The sequence below is a fragment of the Artibeus jamaicensis genome, unplaced genomic scaffold (genome assembly GCF_021234435.1).
Source record: "Artibeus jamaicensis isolate MK-2021 breed Jamaican fruit bat unplaced genomic scaffold, CSHL_Jam_final contig_469, whole genome shotgun sequence".
Lineage (NCBI taxonomy): Eukaryota > Metazoa > Chordata > Mammalia > Chiroptera > Phyllostomidae > Artibeus > Artibeus jamaicensis.
The window spans coordinates 320,079-339,995 of NW_026521847.1; the positions used below are offsets into that span (position 1 = coordinate 320,079).

General features: G+C 44.3%; 1 protein-coding gene across 3 annotated transcripts; it reads left to right on the forward strand.

The window, feature by feature from the left end:
- The first annotated feature begins 124 nt into the window (after positions 1 to 124).
- Positions 125 to 7,080, forward strand: NEU1 (neuraminidase 1). Of its 3 annotated transcripts, XR_008392083.1 has the most exons (7): positions 125 to 446; positions 840 to 1,032; positions 1,750 to 2,012; positions 2,577 to 2,759; positions 2,927 to 3,149; positions 3,244 to 4,467; positions 5,400 to 7,080. XR_008392083.1 is itself a non-coding variant. In XM_037151387.2 (6 exons), exons 1-6 carry the CDS (start codon positions 285 to 287, stop codon positions 3,468 to 3,470), a joined length of 1,251 nt encoding a protein of 416 aa, XP_037007282.2. In that variant the 5' UTR covers positions 125 to 284; the 3' UTR covers positions 3,471 to 4,872. The 3 variants fall into 3 exon arrangements, 2 of the variants coding, with proteins under 2 accessions (XP_037007282.2, XP_037007283.2); XM_037151387.2 differs by lacking the exon at positions 5,400 to 7,080 and having other exon boundaries at positions 3,244 to 4,872; XM_037151388.2 differs by lacking the exon at positions 5,400 to 7,080 and having other exon boundaries at positions 1,750 to 1,823; positions 3,244 to 4,872.
- The last annotated feature ends 12,837 nt before the right edge of the window (positions 7,081 to 19,917 follow it).

A 19,917-nucleotide genomic window follows, 5' to 3' on the forward strand; every position in this document is an offset into this window, starting at 1 on the left:
AGTTATACCCGGCTTTTCCTGATCCCAGCCAATTGGTTTCTCGGCCGAGTCACGCGCTCCGGGATTTCAACGGGGGCCAATGGGAGAGCTAGTTAGAGGCGCTGAGGGTCACTATAGGCAGTCGGAGTGTTCCGGAGGCCAATTAGAGTCCCGGAAGTGCAGCGGCACGGCAGGGTGAGAGGCGTGTTTGATGACAGCTGATTGTTTAAAGGGCGGGGGTCAACTACTGACTCCAGCCCTGGTTTAGTCCTGTGGGCCAAGGTCGCTGTCACCGCGGAGGAGAAATGACAGAGAAACGACCCGGCACAGTGCTGCTTGGCGGACCCGGGGGACCACGGGTGCTGGGGTTCGGGGAAGTCTGTAGGATACAGGTATTTGCCGCGATCTTCCCGCTGCTGTTGTCTGCGGCTGTATTCCGGGCTAGGGCAGAGAACGACTTCCGTCTGGTGAGTCACGAGAGCGATCTATTCCCGGTGCGTGCCCTGGCACGCGGACTGCTGAGCCCTCTTCTCGAGATTCTTTGATCCCGTTCCTTCCATCCACTCCCAGCCCGTCTCCGTCTTCAGCCCCTTGTCCTACTCCTCATTCGAGTTCCTTCCTTTTTCCAGGTTCCCTATTCTTTCTGAGGGCACCTTCTCCGCTCGCAGTCCCATTTCGCTCCAAGCCCCTAGCTTCCCTCCAAACCTTCCTCTGGGTTCCCCTTCCTTGTTCAAGGACTCCCGCCCCCCAAGTCAAGATCCCCGTCGCCCTGCCTCTCCCAGCGGAACTTGACACAGAGCCGCTGTTCATCCCTAAAACCCCAACTCAAGTGTGTCCCGTTGACCCTTCTCCCTTCGTAGGTTCAGCCGCTGGTGACCATGGAACAGTTGCTGTGGGTGAGTGGGAGGCAGATCGGCTCTGTGGACACTTTCCGAATCCCGCTCATCACAGCCACTCCTCAGGGCACTCTCCTTGCCTTTGCTGAAGCCAGAAAAATGTCCACGTCCGATGAGGGGGCCAAGTTCATCGCTCTGCGGAGGTCCATAGACCAGGGTATAAAGATGCCTGGGCCACAAGAGCCGGTGCTAGGTTGGGTGAGGTGGGCAGGAGGAACCAGCCTGACCTGCCTAAGGGCCCTTGGGATGGGGTACCTTAGAGGGGGAACCCAAGGAGAGAAGGTGACCAGGGCAGTGACATGGAAGTTGGGGTCACCAAGGAGTTGAACATTTATTCAAACATTTACCGAGCACTTAACTATATACCTGGCACTGTTGTATCGTAGGTTCTGTGAATATGGTTATGAACAAAAGAGCAAAAATCCCTGCCCTCTCAGGGTTTACATTCTATTAGTGAGAAACAGACAGTAAGCATAACAAATAAGTACATATATTTTTTGTGTTGGAAGGTGATCAATGCAATGACGAGACATAAAACAGAACAGGGGTATGGGGAGTGCCAGAGTTTGACTGCAGTTTTCAGTAGGTGACATTTGAGCAAAGATTCACAGGAGTGGCACAGTTAGCCTTTAGGAAGGGTGTACCAGACAACATGTGCAAAGGCCTTGAGGAGCGAGGTGTTTGAGGAGTAGGGGGGAGCTTGTGTGGCTGGATGGAGTGAGGGTAGAATAGTTAAAATCAAAGGCGTAAGGTCTTGGAGGCCTCAGGGCCATTGTAAGGCCTCGGGTCCCTAGCAGGAGGTAAAGGTTACAGGGAGTGGTAAAAAAGGCATCTCCAGTGTGCTCACCCTGGGTTTCTTCCCTTTTTTCTTTAGGCAGCACGTGGTCTCCTACAGCATTCATTGTGGATGATGGGGAGACCCCAGATGGTCTGAACCTGGGAGCGGTGGTGAGCGATACTGAAACAGGAGTGGTATTCCTTTTTTACTCCCTATGTGCTCACAAGGCTGGCTGCCAGGTGGCCTCCACCATGTTGCTATGGAGCAAAGATGATGGTGTTTCCTGGAGCCCGCCCCGGAACCTCTCCTTGGATATCGGCACTGAGATGTTTGCCCCTGGACCTGGCTCTGGCATTCAGGTCTCTGTCCTGAGATAGGTAGAGGGGGCTGCCTGGTGGAGAGCCTTGGAGATGCCCCAAAATGGACCTCTCCCAAGGAGAAGATCCTGTGAAGTCAGAGTTTCCCTCTTAGGTGGGGTCCCTCAGAAAATAGGGACATCCTGGGAGCAAAGGGAAGATGGAGCTTCCCACTTGGTGGTTGTCAACAGGGCTGCGTATTAGGGGGAAAAAAAACAACAAACCCTTCCTTTGGGCAGACACAAGTCTGTGCCATGGTGCACAACTTGGTGAGTGAGCACACCAAGTGTGAGAGTAAGCTCCCCTCTACCACCGTGGCTGGGCCCCCTTGTCCTGTGCACAAACTGTCCTGCATAGGTCCTGGATGTCCTGAAGGAGCTTATTCTGCAAAAGAGCTTAATTCAGGCAATGGCTGCTTGTGGGATCTCTGTCAGACCCTCAGCAAGCAAGCACAGAACTGAAGGGGACCATATATGTCCTCGCACTTAGGAGGGGGTGGGTTCCCCTTCCCTGCTCTGAGCCTCCCTCAGCATCTCCCTCTGTGACACTCAGCTTCCTTTCCCACAGAAACAATGGGAGCCACGGAAAGGTCGGCTTATCGTGTGTGGTCATGGGACGCTGGAGCGGGATGGGGTCTTCTGCCTCCTCAGTGATGACCACGGTGCTTCCTGGCGCTATGGCAGTGGGGTCAGCGGCATTCCCTATGGCCAGCCTAAGCGAGAAAATGATTTCAACCCTGATGAGTGCCAGGTCAGAGTCCGTGGGCTGTTTCCCACACACCCCACCTGCCCTCTCCACCAGAGCACCATTTCACTCACAGAGCCAGAGTCTGGCTTCCAGTTTTGTGCCACCAGCCTTACTCCCTCAGGGACAGGGCCCTTTGCCACGGCCCCCCCTGAAACTTTGTTCTCTCTCAGCCCTATGAGCTCCCAGATGGGTCAGTTGTCATCAACGCCCGGAACCAGAATAACTACCACTGCCACTGCCGAATTGTCCTCCGCAGTTACGATGCCTGTGATACACTGAGGCCCCGTGATGTGACCTTTGACCCTGAGCTTGTGGACCCTGTGGTTGCTGCAGGAGCTGTAGTCATCAGCTCTGGCATTGTGTTCTTCTCCAACCCAGCCCATCCAGAGTTCCGTGAGTGTCTGCCAGGGTGGGTGGGCAGGGATCGTGTTGTCTAGAGAAGGCCTGGGCAGAGACCCTCCTTTCCTGACTCTGCTGCTGTTCCCAGGAGTGAACTTGACCCTGCGCTGGAGTTTTAGCAATGGTACCTCATGGAGAAAAGAGACAGTCCAGCTCTGGCCAGGGCCTAGTGGCTACTCATCGCTGGCAGCCCTGGAGGGCAGTGTGGGCGGGAAGGACCAGGCCCCCCAGCTCTTCGTCCTGTATGAGAAAGGCCGGAACCACTACACAGAAAGCATCTCCTTGGCCAAAGTCAGCGTGTATGGGACACTCTGAGTTGTATACCTGCCATAAGGGTAGAAAGCCCTGGACTCAGTCTTCAGGATGATGGGCATATAGAGAGTCTGCTGGATATGCCTAAAAGACAGTTACACCTGCCTTTAGCTCTAGCCTTTTGCAAAATCCGCTTTTCTCTGACAGGGAAATCACTCTGTCAGGACTAAAAGCCTGGCTGTTTCTCCCACACAGGAAGTCCTACCCCCACCCGGGAGTGCTTTCCATATTGCCAGGTCTGGCCCCCTACACTTTTTGCCCTCTCAAGATAATGATTGGTCCTTTCTTTGGGCAGGGCTAGGTGGGCCTATAGAATTGAATAAATGTGAACTTGAAATTGGGGAAAGCTGAGCTTCCTCTTTGAGGTAAGATACTAGTTTTGGAGAGGGTTGGTGAAGGGCCTGGGAGGGCATGGTGTTTCCTCTCAGGTTAAAGGACTAGATGCACCACGGGCCTTGACTATTTATGGATCAGAATGTAACACAACATCTTTAATGAAGGTAAATGAACAGGTTGTAGAGTCTGTGGTTCGGTCAATGCCCGTCTGCATGTCTGTGTTCCTTATGTACACAGTGGAGCTGGGAATGAGCTCTGGGGAAGATGCTGTTGTTCTGTGGCCTATGAACATCTGACTTTGGCAAATCAAACCCTCTTTTTTCTTTCACATTCTTTCTTATCGCTGAAAACCAGATTGACCTTCACAGCTATAAATGCACAGTCAGAGGGGAACCCCACGAGGTATTTGAAACCTGCTCTGTTTTGTATCTCTAAGATGAGTGGGTGCTGTCCTCCATGAGGCAGGGAGCAGCTGTATACAGTTCAGATGGCAAGCCTCTCCCAGGCCAGCCTGGCAGAGAATAAACACTGGGACAAATTATGGGAGAAAATAGCATCTTCATTCTACAGCAGATGCTGGGAAAAGAACCTCGCGGCTACAGGTGAGTGGGAGAACCACAGCATTCCTCCTGATGGAAGGAAAGTACAACACCTGGACAACATGGTAAGAATGTCTCCCACATTAAAGGGGTGGGGGCCATATTCATTTGCAGTTAGAAATTTGTTTCACTTGCAGCTGCTTCTCTAGTGAATGTGAGGATCATTTATCCTGTCTGATAGAAGTGGAATAATACCACCGTGTAAAGACATGCTGTAATTTTGTTATATTTTATCTAGAATTTGTGACCAATAATGTAAAACTTCAATTTTTTAATTTATAGACATTTTCAAAAGCTCTCAAAAGTAAACAGCCTCGGGGAGGGTTAGCAACAGGGGAGTGGGAGGAGGAGAAGGGGGAGAAGATGCAGAAAATGAGTAGCATGGACGGTAGATAGAAAATGGATGGGGGGGCAAGAATAGTGTGGGAAATACAGAATCTAAGGAGCTTGAGACACATGGTCATAAACTAAAGGGGGGGTAATGGTGGGGACGAGGGGTAGGGTGGAGGGGAATGAAGGGGGGGATAGAACAACTGTAACAGCATAATCAATAAAAAATAAATTAAAAAAAAAGTAAACAGCTTAACAAGCCCCATGTACTAAACATCCATCTAGTTTCAACAGTTATTAAGATAATTGCCACATTGCCACTTCTGATCCTTTTTTGTGCCTTTCCCTTACTGAAGCATTTCATTTCATTTCATAAAGATGTTATTTATTAGCCCTGGCCAATAAATAAAGTCTTAATAATTTTATTAAGTGGCTCAGTTGGTTGGAACATTGTCCCATAGACCAAAAAGTCTGCAAGTTCAATTCCCTGTCAGGGCACATACATAGTTTGTGGGCTCAGTCCCCAGTCAGGCATGTACAGGAGGCAACTGATCAATGTTTCTCTCTCTCCCTGTCTCTTAAAACCATAAACATATTCTCAGGTGAACATTCTAAATAAATAAATAAAATTGACATTTAAAAATATATATATTTTATTTATTTTTAGGGAGAGAGAAAGAAAGGGAAAGAAACTTCAGTGTGTGAGAGAAACATCAATTGGTTGCCTCTCACAGGCTTCCAACCGGGGACCTGGCCTGCAACCCAGGCACATCTCCTGGTGGGGAATCGAACCAGTAACTTTTCTGTTTGTAGTCTGGTGCTCAACCCACTGAACCACACCAGCCAGTGCCTGAGGTATTTTGAAGCAAATTCCAGACCTCATGACATTCACCTCTTCATTCTTAAGTATACATCTCATTCTTTAAAATGTAACATTTATTATATAACCATAATACCATTGTGTACCAAAACATGAATGACAATACTATGGTGTCATCCAATAACCAGTCATGTTCAAATTTCATTGTCTCAAAAATGTCTTATTTGTTGTTAATTTGTTCAAATCAAGATCCAAAGAAAATCTTTACATTGCATTTTGATGTCTCATAAATTTAACCTATAGTAATCCCACCTTCTCTTCTTTTTTATTACCATCTGCACAAATATAGGGTCATTTCTCCTGTAATGGTTCCACTCTCTGGATTCATCAGTTGCCTCCTCAGAATGTCACTTAACTTCTTCCTCCATCTCTTGTATTTCCAGTTATCAAACCTGGAGTTTTTATTGGATTCAGATTCCAATTGGGGGAGTTTGGGGGGGGGCAAGACTCCATCCTAGGCGCTATGTGCTTCCTATTCTGCCCCCCACAGGAGGCAAGTACTGCGGGCTCCACCCTCTCTGAGAAAAAAACTGCATTTGGTGGGCTGCCATGGGTTCAGATAGTCACAGCCTGACCCTCCTCTTTAATGATCCCCCATCACCCTTCCTCTGACAAGTTCATCCACAGATGAGTTTTGCCTGAATCGGTTATTTCATAATGGATTGTGAAATGTTGATTTTTTAATTCTATTATTATTTTCCTCATTTGTTAGCCAGAATTCTTTGGTGAAAAAACAGCTTTCCCTCATCAAGGCTCTTGGTCTTAAAGCATGGTCTGGATGGGAAGAGCTAGATAAATGCTGAATGCCCCTCTTTAATTGCCTGCTCTTTGAGTGAGCATGTAATACTTTGCCCTAGCCAGTAAACCACATTGCTACCACACAGGAGACACATTGGAGGCAACCTGCAGGCCTGCAGGAGGAAGCAGGGGGCATTAAGAACAGAAGAAACGGGCAGCTTGTGCTTGTGGGGTCTGCTTTTCTAAAACAGTTCATGAAATAGATATGATGCAAGGAAGAGTGGTGGGGTGGCATCTGTAGCAACTGGGAATCTGCTAACACCACTCAAAACTGCACGTCTGACAGTCTTCCTGACAGTATTATTTTTAGGGTAGTCAACAACGTGGACTGAAAAAATTCACGAAGAAAAGAAAATGCAGAGAGCAAAGGTTTTGTTCACTTTTCGAGAGTAAACAGGGATATGGTATGGAGAGATACACCAGCACTGAGGGGTGAGGACTTTGAGCTTTTATTGGATTTCGATTGGATTATAAAAGGGTTGGGGAGTTGCTATTATGTGGCCACTGGGCTGTTGTGGACATTGCAACACAGAAGGTTTTAGGTGGTTTTGCATAAGACGCAGTTTGTTCCAGTGTTATCTTCAGCCTGTGGTGTGGCAAGTGGTTAGTTACTATCTGTTCTTGCTTTCCAGTAATTTCCAGTCCTGCAAACATAAGCTCAGGAGGAGTAAAATGGAGTAAAATTGTTCCACTGAAACAATTTATCTCCCTAAAATCACCCTCGTGTTATCAAAGAGACTGCATTAAGTTCAGTTTCAATTTGGCCAGATTATTTTCAAGAACACAAGAATAGCAGTCATGTTTAACAAGGTCATAGGCCTGCTCGCTGTGTTTATCCTTTCTTTCCCCCTTTGGGTTTTAAAATGGATTTATTCTTAATGACCTGGCTCAGTTCTAGTTAGGGAGTAGAGGTGAAGGTCTCTCTGTGACTACTTCAGGCAGGTTAGGACTATAGAGCTGTCCCTGCCAGGGACAGAGCTGTCCCTTGTCAGGGAATAGGTAATTAAGGGGAAGAGGGCAGAATTTGACAGCCCAAAATGAGAACTGTGGCTGGAAGCCATTTGGGAAGAGAATTTCCTAGAGTCTGGGAAATTTGTTGAGTTAAGGATATGAGATATTTGAGAAGACGTGGCCTAAAAACAATCTAAAAAGGCTGTTGGTGGGATTGCAGACTGGTACAACCACTATGGAAAACAGTATGGAATTTTCTAAGAAAACTAAAAATGAATCTGCCTTTTGACCCAGCAATTCCACTGCTGGGATTATATCCTAAGAACCCTGAAACACCAATCCAAAAGAACCTATGCAAGACTTGGAAGCAACCTAGGTGCCCATCAGTAAATGAATGGATCAAAAAACTATGGTACATTTACACAATGGATTTCTATGCAGCAGAAAGAAAGAAGGAGCTCCTACCCTTTGCAACAGCATGGATGGAACTGGAAAGCATTATGCTGAGTGAAATAAGCCAGGTGGTGAAAGATAAATACCATATGATCTCACCTTTAACAGGAACTTAAACAACAAAACAAACAAGCAAAATATAACCAAAGACACTGAAATATAGAACAGGCTGACAGGGACCAGAGGGAAGAGGGGAGGGAATTTCAGGGGGAAAGGGGAAGGATTCACAGGAACAAGTATAAAGGACACATGGACAAAAACTAACAGGGGTGAAATTGGGAGGGAGGTGAGGAGCACGGGGGTGGGGCAGGGAGGGGACTGGGATGGGATGGGAGTAAAAGATAGAAACTGTACTTCAGCAATAATTAAATAATTTTTTTAAAGTTTAAAGGGCTGCTATAGGTCCTAGGAAGGGAGTTAGCCAGGAAAACTGGGACCACATCTCTTTAAAATCCCAAAAAGGGAGAGACAGAGTAGCAGGTAAATTCTGTGACTGACACTGCATTGATAGTCAATAATTCCAAGTCAAAAGATGAAAGGAAAAAATGGAACATTAGCTTGGAAAAAAACTAGAAAAATTAAGACCTGGCTGATGTAGCTCAGTGGATTGAGCATGGGCCTGTGAGGCAAAGGATCACTGGTTCAATTCCCAGTCAGGGCACATGCCTGGGTTGTAGGCCAGGTCTCCAATAGGGAACACATGAGAGGCAATCACACACTGATGTTTCTCTCCCACTCTCCTTCCCTTCCCCTCTAAATAAATAAAATTTTTTTAAGCCTTGGGAAAAGGATTCATTTCAGTTTGTGGGTGGCAACTGGACATTGCAACTTCCACTGAAACAATTTATCTCCCTAAAATCACCCTCGTGTTATCAAAGAGACTGCATTAAGTTCAGTTTCAATTTGGCCAGATTATTTTCAAGAACACAAGAATAGTAATTGACTATATAGACTTTTAAATCTGCTTTGATGGAATTTCACAAGGAACCTTCCGATTGAGTTTTAGTCCTTCAGGGCACAGAAGCCAAGCCACGTACTTGCTATATGGCTTTACCTACAGTACCTACAGGTTTGAGTGGATTCTTCATATTCTTGAGGTCCCCAAAATGTCTTTAGATTTCCTTCTTGCCATCTTTCAGGAAAGCAACATTCATACCTTACCTGGAAAGACTGCCCTGAACCACCTGACCAAGCAAGGTACCAGGCCATTTCTCCAAGGGCCTTTTAACTGACTTCAAAGTCAATCTTAATTCCTTATGACTTTCTGATGACATCCAGAGTTCAGGCAAGACACCTTTCATGACATTCCAGACAAAGTCTGAGTTAGTAAAATCACATTTGGAAACTGGTGCTATTATAAAAAGAACAGATTGTTACTGGGTTTATGCAAACACATTGCCATGAAAATAATACTCATTAAGAATTGCTGAGTTCTCACCCTGGCTGGTGTGGTTTAGTGAATTGAGTGCCAGCCTGAGAATCAAAGTGTCACTAGTTTGATTCCCACTCTAGGGCACATGCTTGGGTCACAGGCCCAGTGCGAGGAGGGGGGTGTATAAATGTTTCAGTACTACTTAGGAGGGTATAATTTACTAATTGTTTTAGGGGGAAAACAAGTTTCCTTATACCTGGAAAACAAAAAGATTTAAAGTTAGCAATATTTTTAGCAAAGCCATAAGTATAACAACTATCTTCAGTTCATTTAGTCCCATATAACCAATTTTGTTTGTCTTGACTATTTGCAAGTATTTCCATGAATCTAGTTATTCCTTAGATACCTGTAATTTAGAGTAAGTTGAGTAAGTCATACTCTAAACCTTACTCTAAAAGTTTAGAGTAAGAAATCTAAACCTTTGTATAGGTTTCATGAACCTATCCAAAGATATATTTGCAAATGCATTAGAATAAAAACAGTAATTATAAATGACAAAATTTAAAATGACGTGGTTGTAGATTCGATTAAAATTTAATTTATTAAGAAATTTGCGACTTCCGCCAAGATGGAGACGTAGGTGGAGGAACCACCTTGCCTCTGTGCACAACCAAATCTAAGAACAACTATTTTTCACAACAATCACAACCAAGCCACACAGAAAATCGAAAATACAGAGTCCAAAGACAACTAAATACTCAGCTAAACCGGTAAGAGAAGCGAAACCAGCAGCGGAGCAGGTTGGCAAGAAAAAATCCCCGAACAGGTGGTGCGCGGCACTGATCGCGGGCTGGCTACCGGAGCGCACAGGAAAGAGGCGGGGGGGGGGGGGGGGGGGGGCCCAGTCTCGGTCGGTCGCGTGCATCTGCGTGCGCGGAGAAACCAGTGAGAAGGGAAGCCTGCACGGGGCAGCAGGCTCGCACAATTCCGATCGGATAAACAAGCCCAGGGTAAGTAGTGTGACTGGACGGGCTGGGCTAGCGGAGAGGACCGCCATTGCTCCCTCTCTGACCCCACCCCCACATATAGCGTCACCAACCAGCGACCTGGGTTGCCCCGTCCTGGTAAACAACTAAGGCTTTGTTCCGATTACTTAACGGCATGAATAGACCAAAAATGGCTCTAGGACAACTCAGAGCCCCAGAACCCATAGATCTAAGCGATGAAGAAATAGCCAGTCTTTCAGATGCACAGTTCAAAACACTGGTTATCAGGATCCTTACAGAACTGGTTGATTTTAGTCACAAATTAGAGAAACATATGGAAGCTAAACTAATTGAAATGAATGGTAATACAAAGGAAACCAATAGTAATGAAAAGAAAATTGGGACTCAAATCAAGGGAGTGGACCACAAGGAAGGAAAAAATGATCAAACAGAAAAGAATGAAGAAATAAGAATTCAGAAAAATGAGGAAAAGCTTAGGAACCTCCAGGACATCTTTAAACGTTCCAACATCCGAATTATAGGGGTACCAGAAGGGGGAAAGGCACAGCCACCAGTGGAAAACTTATTTGAACAAATAATAAAGGAGAATTTCCCCAATCTGGCAAAGGAAATAGACTTTCGGAAATCCAGGAAGCTCAGAGAGTACCAAAGAAGTTGGACCCAAGAAGGAACACACCAAGGCACATCATCATTACATTAGCCAAGATTCAAATGAAGGAGAGAATCCTAGAAGCAGCAAGAGCTAAGGGGACAGTCACCTACAAAGGAGTCCCCATCAGACTGTCAGCAGATTTCTCAAAAGAGACCTTACAGGCAAGAAGGGGCTGGAAAGAGGTATTCCAAGTCATGAAATCCAAAGACCTACAACCAAGATTGCTCTATCCAGCAAAACTTTCATTTAGAATGGAAGGACAGATAAAGTGCTTCTCAGATAAGACCAAATTCAAGGAGTTCATCATCACCAAGCCCTTATTATATGAAATGTTAAAGGGACTTACCTAAGAAAAAGAAGATAAAAAAAAGATGAACAGTGAAAGGACAGCGAACTCACAGTTACTAACAACCACACCTAAAACAAAAGCAAACTAAGAGGACAGCTAGATCAGGAGCAGAACCATAGAAATGAAGATCTCATGGAGGGTTAGCAACAGGGGAGTGGGAGGAGGAGAAGGGGGGAGAAGTTACAGAAAATAAGTAGCATAGACAGTAGATAGAAAATAGATAGGGGGGAGGGAAAGATTAGTAGGGGAAATACAGAATCTAAAGAATTTGAGACACATGTTCATGAACTAAAGAGGGAAATGGTGGGGGAGGGGCATGCAGGGTAGAGGGGAATGGAGGGGGGGAATAGAGCAAATGTAATGGCATAATCAATAAAAAAAAGAAAAGAAAAGAAATTTGCTTCTGGACTTATGGCCAAGATAGAGGCATAGGTAGACACACTGTGCCTCTTCGCACAACCAAAATAAGGACAACAATTTAAAAACAAAAAACTACCAGTACTGACAGAAAATTTAACTGTATGGAAGTCCAACAACCAAGGAGTTAAAGTAGACACATTCATCCAGACTGGTGAGAGGGGCAGAGTTGGGGAGCCAGGACAAAGAGGGCTCGCTGCAGGGTAGCTGGTGGACCCAGCATGGCAGAGGATTGTAGAGGGGCGTGGCACATCTGGTCCCACATTCCTGTGCAGATGAACCAGGTGAAACTGGGGAGTGAGACAGACCATGCAACCCAGGGTCCCAGTGTGAGGAAATAAAGCCTCAAAACACCTGTGGGGGGGGGGGTGCGTTGCCTGGAGAAACTCCCAGCTTCACAGGAGAGTTTGTGGGAGAGACCAACAGGATCCCAGGATGTACACAAACCCACCCACACAGGAGTCAGAAGGGCCCAATTTGCTTGCAGGAAGCGGGGGAAGTGACTGAAATCCAGCAGAAAGCAGACCAAGCAGCTCTGTTCCATCTCAGACCCCTCCCCCACATATAGCATCACAACTCAGCAACTGTGTTGCCCTGCCCTGGTGAGCACCTAAGGCTCCACCCCTCACTATGGAACAGGTGCGTCAAGACAAAAACAAATGGCCCAAATGAAAGAACAAATCAAAGCTCCAGAAAAAATACAACTAAGAATTGAAGAGATTAGCCAACCAATCAGATGCACAGTTCAAAACACTGGTAATCAGGATGCTCACAGAATTGGTTGAATTTGGTCACAAATTAGATGAACAAATGAAGGCTACAGTAAGTGAAATAAGGGAAAATGTACAGGGAACCAATAGTGATGAGAAGGAAACTGGGACTCAAATCAAGGGAGTAGACCAGAGGGAAGAAAGAAATATCAATCAGAAGAGGATGAAGAAGGACTTCCGCCAAGATGGAGGCATACGTAGAAGCACTGCGCCTTCTCCCACAACTAAGTTTAAAAACAACAAAGGTTTAGCAACATAAACGCAGCCGAACCACAGAAAATTTAACTACACGGAAGTCTGACAACAAACCCTTCAGCCAAACCAGTAAGAGGGGCAGAGCCAGCAGCAGAGCTGGGTCAGGCAGGAAAGATCCAGCAGACCAACCCGGGCATGCAACCCAGGTGCGCCAATGTGTGAGCCCACCTCCCTGGGCTGCGCCGTCTCAATGCTCGCCCCTTCACTTGTTTATCAGCATGCAAATGCGAGACCGACGGCAGACAGCCAGCCCCACCTCTTCCCTGTGTCCGCTTCTCTGTGTCCGCCCATAGCTAGCCTGCACCTGGGATCCATGCCCTTGGCTGCCTGTGCACCGCCAGGGTTGGGGGATCTTCCCTGCTCAATCTGCTCCGCTGCAGGCTTTGCCCCTCTCACCAGTTTAGCTGAGTGGTTTGTTCTTTTCGGATTCTGTATTGTTGATTTTCTGTGTGTTTTGGTTGCGTTTATTATTGTTAAAACTTTGTTGTTTTTAGATTTGGTTGTGTGAGGACGCAAAGCGTTTCCACCTACGCCTCCGTCTTCTACGTTAACCAAGATTAAAATGGAGAGAATCCTAGAAGCAGCAAGAGATAAGGGGAGTCACCTACAAAGCAGTTCCCATCAGACTGTCAGCAGATTTCTCAAAAGAGACCTTACAGGCAAGAAGGGGCTGGAAAGAAGTATTCCAAGTCATGAAATCCAAAGAACTAATCTAAGATTGCTCTATCCAGCAAAGCTTTCATTTAGAATGGAAGGGCATAAAAAGTGCTTCTCAGATAAGGTCAAGTTAAAGGAATTCATTATCACCCAGCCCTTATTATATGAAATGTTAAAGGAACTTATCTAGGAAAAAGAAGATAAAAAACCGTGCACAGTAAAATCACAGCAAACACAATAGTTAACGACCACACCTTAAACAAAAACAAGCTAAGCAAACAACTAGAACAGGAAGAGAACCACAGAAGTGGAGATCACATGGCGAGTTAGCAACAGGGAAGTGGGAGGAGCAGAGAGGGGGGAAAGGTACAGGGAATAAGTAGCATAGATGGTAGGTATGAAATAGACAGGGGGAGGGTAAGAATAATATGGAAAATGTAGAAGCCAAGAACTTATAAGTATGACACATGGATGTGGACTAAAGGGAGGAAATGTGGGTGGGAGAGGGTGTGCAGGGTGGAGGGGAGTGATGGGGATGGGCAATGGGACAACTGTAATAGCATAATCAATGAAATATATTTTAAAAAAGAAATTTGCTTCTTTGTAAAATATATTATTTAAGAGAACAATTTCTTTGATAAGTAATAATTCCTATGAAATGACATAAAATAATACAAAGCTTATATTCTTAGATTTAACACACAATTTATATATATATATACCAAACAGTATGCAAAGTTTTAAAATGCTATAGAGGACTTTATCAGAAGTGTGCATTTAGCATTAGAAACAATTTATAAATCTCCAATGTGTGGATTACAAATACCCAGAGGTCCACTGATTGATGTCCCCACAGAGAACCATCACTCTCATTTTGTCCAGTGTCATTGACAGGACACCTGCTACCCCTGAGTGTTTCCTATTTTAACTTGATTTTGAATCTTTGCAAATTCCCTCTGAAACAGGGTGAAATTTCTAGAACATCTATTTTTATTAACTATATATATATATGTACAAATAGAATAAATTTATTATTATTTGGTTTGGCAGAGCTTCCCATGTAATTTTGAGCATATTAAATAGGCTTAATTAGTCCAAAAACTTTAATAAGGAAAGAGAACAAATATGTGAGGTATTCATGGAGCTCACTGAAATAACTCAAATTCATTTCCCAGTTTTTAAAAGTTAAATTTTGGAAAGGTTTAACCAAGCCCTGGCTAGTGTGGCTCAGTGGATTGAGCACCAGCCTGTGAACCAAAAAGAGGCTGCAGGTTTGATTCCCAGTCAGGGCACATGCCTGGGTTGCAGGCCACGTACCCCAGTTGAGGGTACGTGAGAGGCAACCAATTGATATAATCTCTTGCACATTGACATTTCTCTCCCTCTTTCTCCCTTCCTAACCCCTCTCTCTAAAAAGTAAATAAAATCATATATATATATATATATATATATACACACTTAAGCAAAAGATTATAATACCTTTTGTAAAACAATACATGTGGGGGGTGGGGAATAACCATAAAAGACATTAATCAAACTTAAAAATGGTCTTAATAGTAAATATTTTGTCCAGAACATAGGATCCTGTTTTTTAAGATTTTATTTAGTTATTTTTAGAGAGCAGGGAAGGGAGAAGGAGGGAGAGAAATATCAATGTGTGGTTGCCTCTCAGGCACCCTCTACTGGGGACCTGGCTTGCAGCCCAGGCATGTGCTCTGACTGGGAACAGAACCAGCTACCCTTTGGCTCACAGGCTGGTGCTCAGTCCACTGAGTCATACCAGCCAGGCATAGGATCCTTCTTAATTTATATAAGTACTTAATATCTTTAGGCCAATAAAATATTATACCTGGAACAACTATAAAGGACACATGGAAAAAACCAAGGTGGGGTGGAATCAGAGGAGGGAGGTGGGGATGGCTGGGGTGGAGGGAAGAGGTGGGAGGAAGAGGCAGAAAACTGTATTTGAACAACAATAAAATTTGCATAAGAAGTGAACATTGAGCCCCGGCTGGTGTGGCTGAGTGGATTGAGCACCAGCCTGCAAACCAAAGGGTCACTGGTTCTATTCCCAGTCAGGGCACATGCCTGAGTTGCAGGCCAGGTTCCCCAGTGTGGAGTGCACAAGAGGCAACCACACATTCAGGTTTCTCTCCCTCTATCCCTCCCTTCCCCTCTAAAAATAAATAAAATATTTATAAATAAATAAATAAATAAATAAAAAGTGAACATCGAGAAGCTGAAAACAAAAATATACGTATATACCCCTACTTATACCATTTGTAGTTATGCAATACAAACACATATTACATGAAGACCATACACATGAAGACTAAACACATAAAGACCATACACATAATTTGAATTACAAATGTAAAATTTACAAACCTTTCTGCAACTTTCACAAACTTTCTTATCTCTTTAGAAATAACCATCTTTAGAATAACTCACTTTCAACTCTTGTTCTTTGAAATTTTGTCTCCATGCCTAATGCCTTTTATTATTAAAACTATACAGTTTCTGTCCAAATTATTTGGACATATAACATTTAGAAACCTCAATTTCCAGTGATAAAAAGTAACAACTGATATTCCCTACATTGACTTTTATGAATACATTTCATAATCTTTAGCAACAGGTTCCTTTTTTGGCAAACACACTCTCAAGAAATACACCCCCAACAAAGCACAAGATATTTATGTACAGCTCCAAATTCATTTTACAGCTTCTTTGTAATAAAAAGCCAAAAGCAGGTGAATGTAAGACTTATCTAGCAATCAATGTTTCACTATTACATGTTATTTCAAAATATCTAGATGTTCAATGACATCAGAATTTACTAATTTAGAAAGGAATAGCTGAAATAAATTGATTTGCTCAGATGTAGCTGAGATTTCCCCCTTTTGATAAGAATTATCTCCCCAAAATATGCATTTTATTTTTATTTACTTTTTTTAGTAAAATGTTTTTTTATTTAATTATTTCTCAACCACAGTATTCTGTCTTTTACTCCCATCCCAGCCCATCCCCCCCAAAAAAAATATGCATTTTAGAAGATGACCTAGACAAGAGTTTGTGAAGACCAGCTACTTACATTTCAAAAATGTAGGGAAAGAAAAGCAAGCTTCTCCTGGAAGAAATTTGGTTTCATAAAGCCAATTACCCATAAGTTTTTAAAGATGAACAAATGGCTAGTGTAGCTCAGTGGATTGAGGGCTGGCCTGGGAACCAAAGGGTCACCAGTTTAATTCCCAGTCAGCACATGTGCCAGGGTTGCAGGCCAGGTCCCCAGCAGGGGGCACCTGAGAGGCAAAGACATACTGATGTTTTTCTCCCTCCCTTCCCCTCCAAATATAAATATAATCGGACTTCCAGCCAAGATGGAGGCATAGGTAGACACACTGTGCCTCCTCACAGAACCAAAAGAAGAACAACACCAAATTTAAAAACAAAAACAACCAGAACTGACAGGAAACTGTACTGTATGGAAGACCAACAACCAGGAGTTAAAAAAGAAACATTCATCCAAACTGGTAGAAGGGATGGAGAAGGGCAGCAGGACAGAATGAACTCATGGCAAGGCAGTGGCTGGCTGACCAAGTGAGGTGGTGGCTTGCAGACTGGGCAGTCCCACATCCACATGCAGATAAAACGGGAGGAACAACTGAAGAGCAAGACAGACCGAGCAACTCAGGGTTCCAGCACAGGGCTCCAGCATGGGGAAATAAAGCCTCAAAATCTCTGACTGAAGACACCCATGGGGGTCGAGGCAGCAGTGGGAGGAACTCCCAGCCTCACAGGAGAGTTTATGGAAGAGACCAACTGGGTCCCAGGACATACGAAAACTCACCCACCTGGGAATCAGCACAAGAAAGGCCCAATTTTCTTGTGGATAGTGGGGGCAGTGACTGAAAACCAGCAGAGAGCAGACCAAGCAGCTCTGTTCCCTTTCAGACCACTCCCCCACATACAGCATCACAACACAGTGATGTGGGTTGCCCCACCCTGGTGAACACCTAAGGCTCCACCCCTTACTACATAACAGGTGCACTGAGGCAAAAAAAAAAAAAAAGGCCCAAATGAAAGAACAGATCAAAGCTCCAGAAAGAAATACAACTAAGCAACGAAGAGATAGCAACCAATCGGATGCACAGTTCAATACCCTGGTTATCAGGATGCTCCAGAAATTCACTAGACTGAGACCCAGGCAGCAGTGAAGTTTGCATTATGTGAAATAAAGAAAAGTCTACAGGGAACCAACAGTGAGAGGAAGATAACCAGGATTCAAATCAATATTTTGGAGCAGGAAGATGAAAGAAACATTGAACCAGAACAGAATAAAGAAACAAGAATCCAAAAAAAAAATGAGAAGAGGCTTAGGAACCTCCAGGACATCTTTAAATATTCCAATACCTGAATCATAGGGGTGCCAGAAGGAGAAGAGGAAGAGCAACAAGTGGAAAAGTTCTTTGAACAAAAAATGGAAGAGAACTTCACTAATCTGGCAAAGGAAACAGACTTCCAGGAAGTCCAGGAAGCTCAGAGAGTTCCAAAGAAGTTGCACCCAAGGAGGCACACACCAAGGCACATTATAATTACATTACCCAAGATTAAAGATAAGCAGTGAATCTTAAAAGCCAGAAGAGAAAAGGAGAGAGTTACCTACAAAGCAGTTCCCATTAAACTATGAGCTGATTTCTAAAAAAAAAAAAAAAAAAAAAAAAAATTTGCAGGCAAAAAGGGGCTGGAAAGATGTGTTCTAAGTCATGAATGGCAAGGATATACATCCAAGATTACTCTATCCAGCAAAGTTATCATTTATAATAGAAGGGCAGATAAAGTGCTTCCCAGGTAAGGTCAAGTTAAAGAAGTTCATCATCACCCAGCCCTTATTATATGAAATGTTAAAGGGACTTTGCTAGGAAAAAGAAGATTAAAAATATGAACAGTAAAATGACAACAAACTCACAGCTATTAACAATTGAACCTAAAAAAAATAAAATAAAATAAAAACTAAGCAAACAGGACTTCCACCAAGATGGAGGTGTAGGTGGAAACTACCTTCTTGCACAACCAAGTTTAAAAACAACAAAGTTCTAGCAACAAAAAATGCGGCCAAACCACAGAAAATTGAACTACACAAAAGTCCAACAACAATGAACCATTCAGCCAGACCGGTAAGAGGGGCGAAGCCAGCAGCAGAGTGGTCAGGCAAAAAAGGTCCCCAACCCAGGCAGCGGAGGGTGGATCCCAGGTGTGGGGTTGCGCCGGGCGGACCCAGTGAAGGCGCAAGGTGGCAGGCTGACCTCGGTAACACATTTGCGAGCAGATAAACCTGCAAAGGAGCAAGCAGTGAGATAGACCGCACAGGCCCCAGTGGCGGGAAGCAGCACAGGGGACCACTATTGCTCCCTCTCTGACCCTGCCCCACATACAGTGTCACAAACCAGCAACCTGGGTGGCCCCACCCTGGTGAACAACTAAGGCTCCGCTCCTCATACATAACAGGCTCCAACAGGCCAAAACATGGCTCAAGAAGAACTCAAACCCCTGGAGCCAATAACTCTAAGCAATGAAGAAATAGCCAAGCTATCAGATGCACAGTTCTAAACACTGGTGATCAGGATGCTCACAGAACTGGTTGATTTTAGTCACAAATTAGAGGAACATATGAAGGCTAAACTAATTGAAATAAAGGGAAATGCACAGGAAACCAATAGTGATGGAAAGGAAACTGGGACTCAAATCAAGGGAGTAGACCAGAAGGAAGAAAAAAATGACCAAACAGAAAAGAATGAAGAAACAAAAATTCAAAAAAAAAATGAGGAGAGGCTTAGGAACCTTCAGGACATCTTTAAACGCTCCAACATCCAAATTATAGGGGTACCAGAAGGGGAAGAGGAAGAGCAACAAGTGGAAACCTTATTTGAACAAATAATAAAGGAAAATTTCCTCAAACTGGCAAAGGAAATAGACTTCCAGGAAATCCAGGAAGCTCAGAGAGTCCCAAAGCAGTTGGACCCAAGAAGGAACACACCAAGACACATCATCATTATATTAGCCAAGATTAAAATGAAGGAGAGAATCCTAGAAGCAGCAAGAGATAAGGGGACAGTCACCTACAAAGGAGTTCCCATCAGACTCTCAGCAGATTTCTCAAAAGAGACCTTACAGCCTGGCTGGAGTAGCTCAGTGGATTCAGCACGGGCCTGTGAACCAAAAGATTGAGGTTCGATTCCCTGTCAGGGCACATGCCTGGGTTGCAGGCCAGTTCCCACCAGGGGCCAGTTCCCAGTAGGGGATGCACCAGAAGCAACCATACATTGATATTTCTCTCCTTCTCCCCTTCCTTTCTAAATTTAAATAAATAAAATTTTAAAAAAGAAACCTTTCAGGCAAGAAGGGGCTGGAAAGAAGTATTTCAAGTCATGAAATCCAAAGACCTACAACCAAGATTGCTCTATCCAGCAAAGCTTTCATTTAGAATGGAAGGGCAGATAAAGTGCTTCTCAGATAAGATCAAATTTAAGGAGTTCATCATCACCAAGCCCTTATTATATGAAATGTTAAAGGGACTTACCTAAGAAAAAGAAGATAAAAAAGATGAACAGTGAAAGGACAGCA

Bases quoted from the DNA above. Each gene is read 5' to 3' on its own strand.
- NEU1 (XM_037151387.2), top strand. From the start codon at position 285: ATGACAGAGAAACGACCCGGCACAGTGCTGCTTGGCGGACCCGGGGGA. The intron at 447-839 runs GTGAGTCACGAG...CTCCCTTCGTAG, and splicing joins CAGAGAACGACTTCCGTCTG to GTTCAGCCGCTGGTGACCAT. The intron at 2,760-2,926 runs GTCAGAGTCCGT...GTTCTCTCTCAG, and splicing joins TCAACCCTGATGAGTGCCAG to CCCTATGAGCTCCCAGATGG.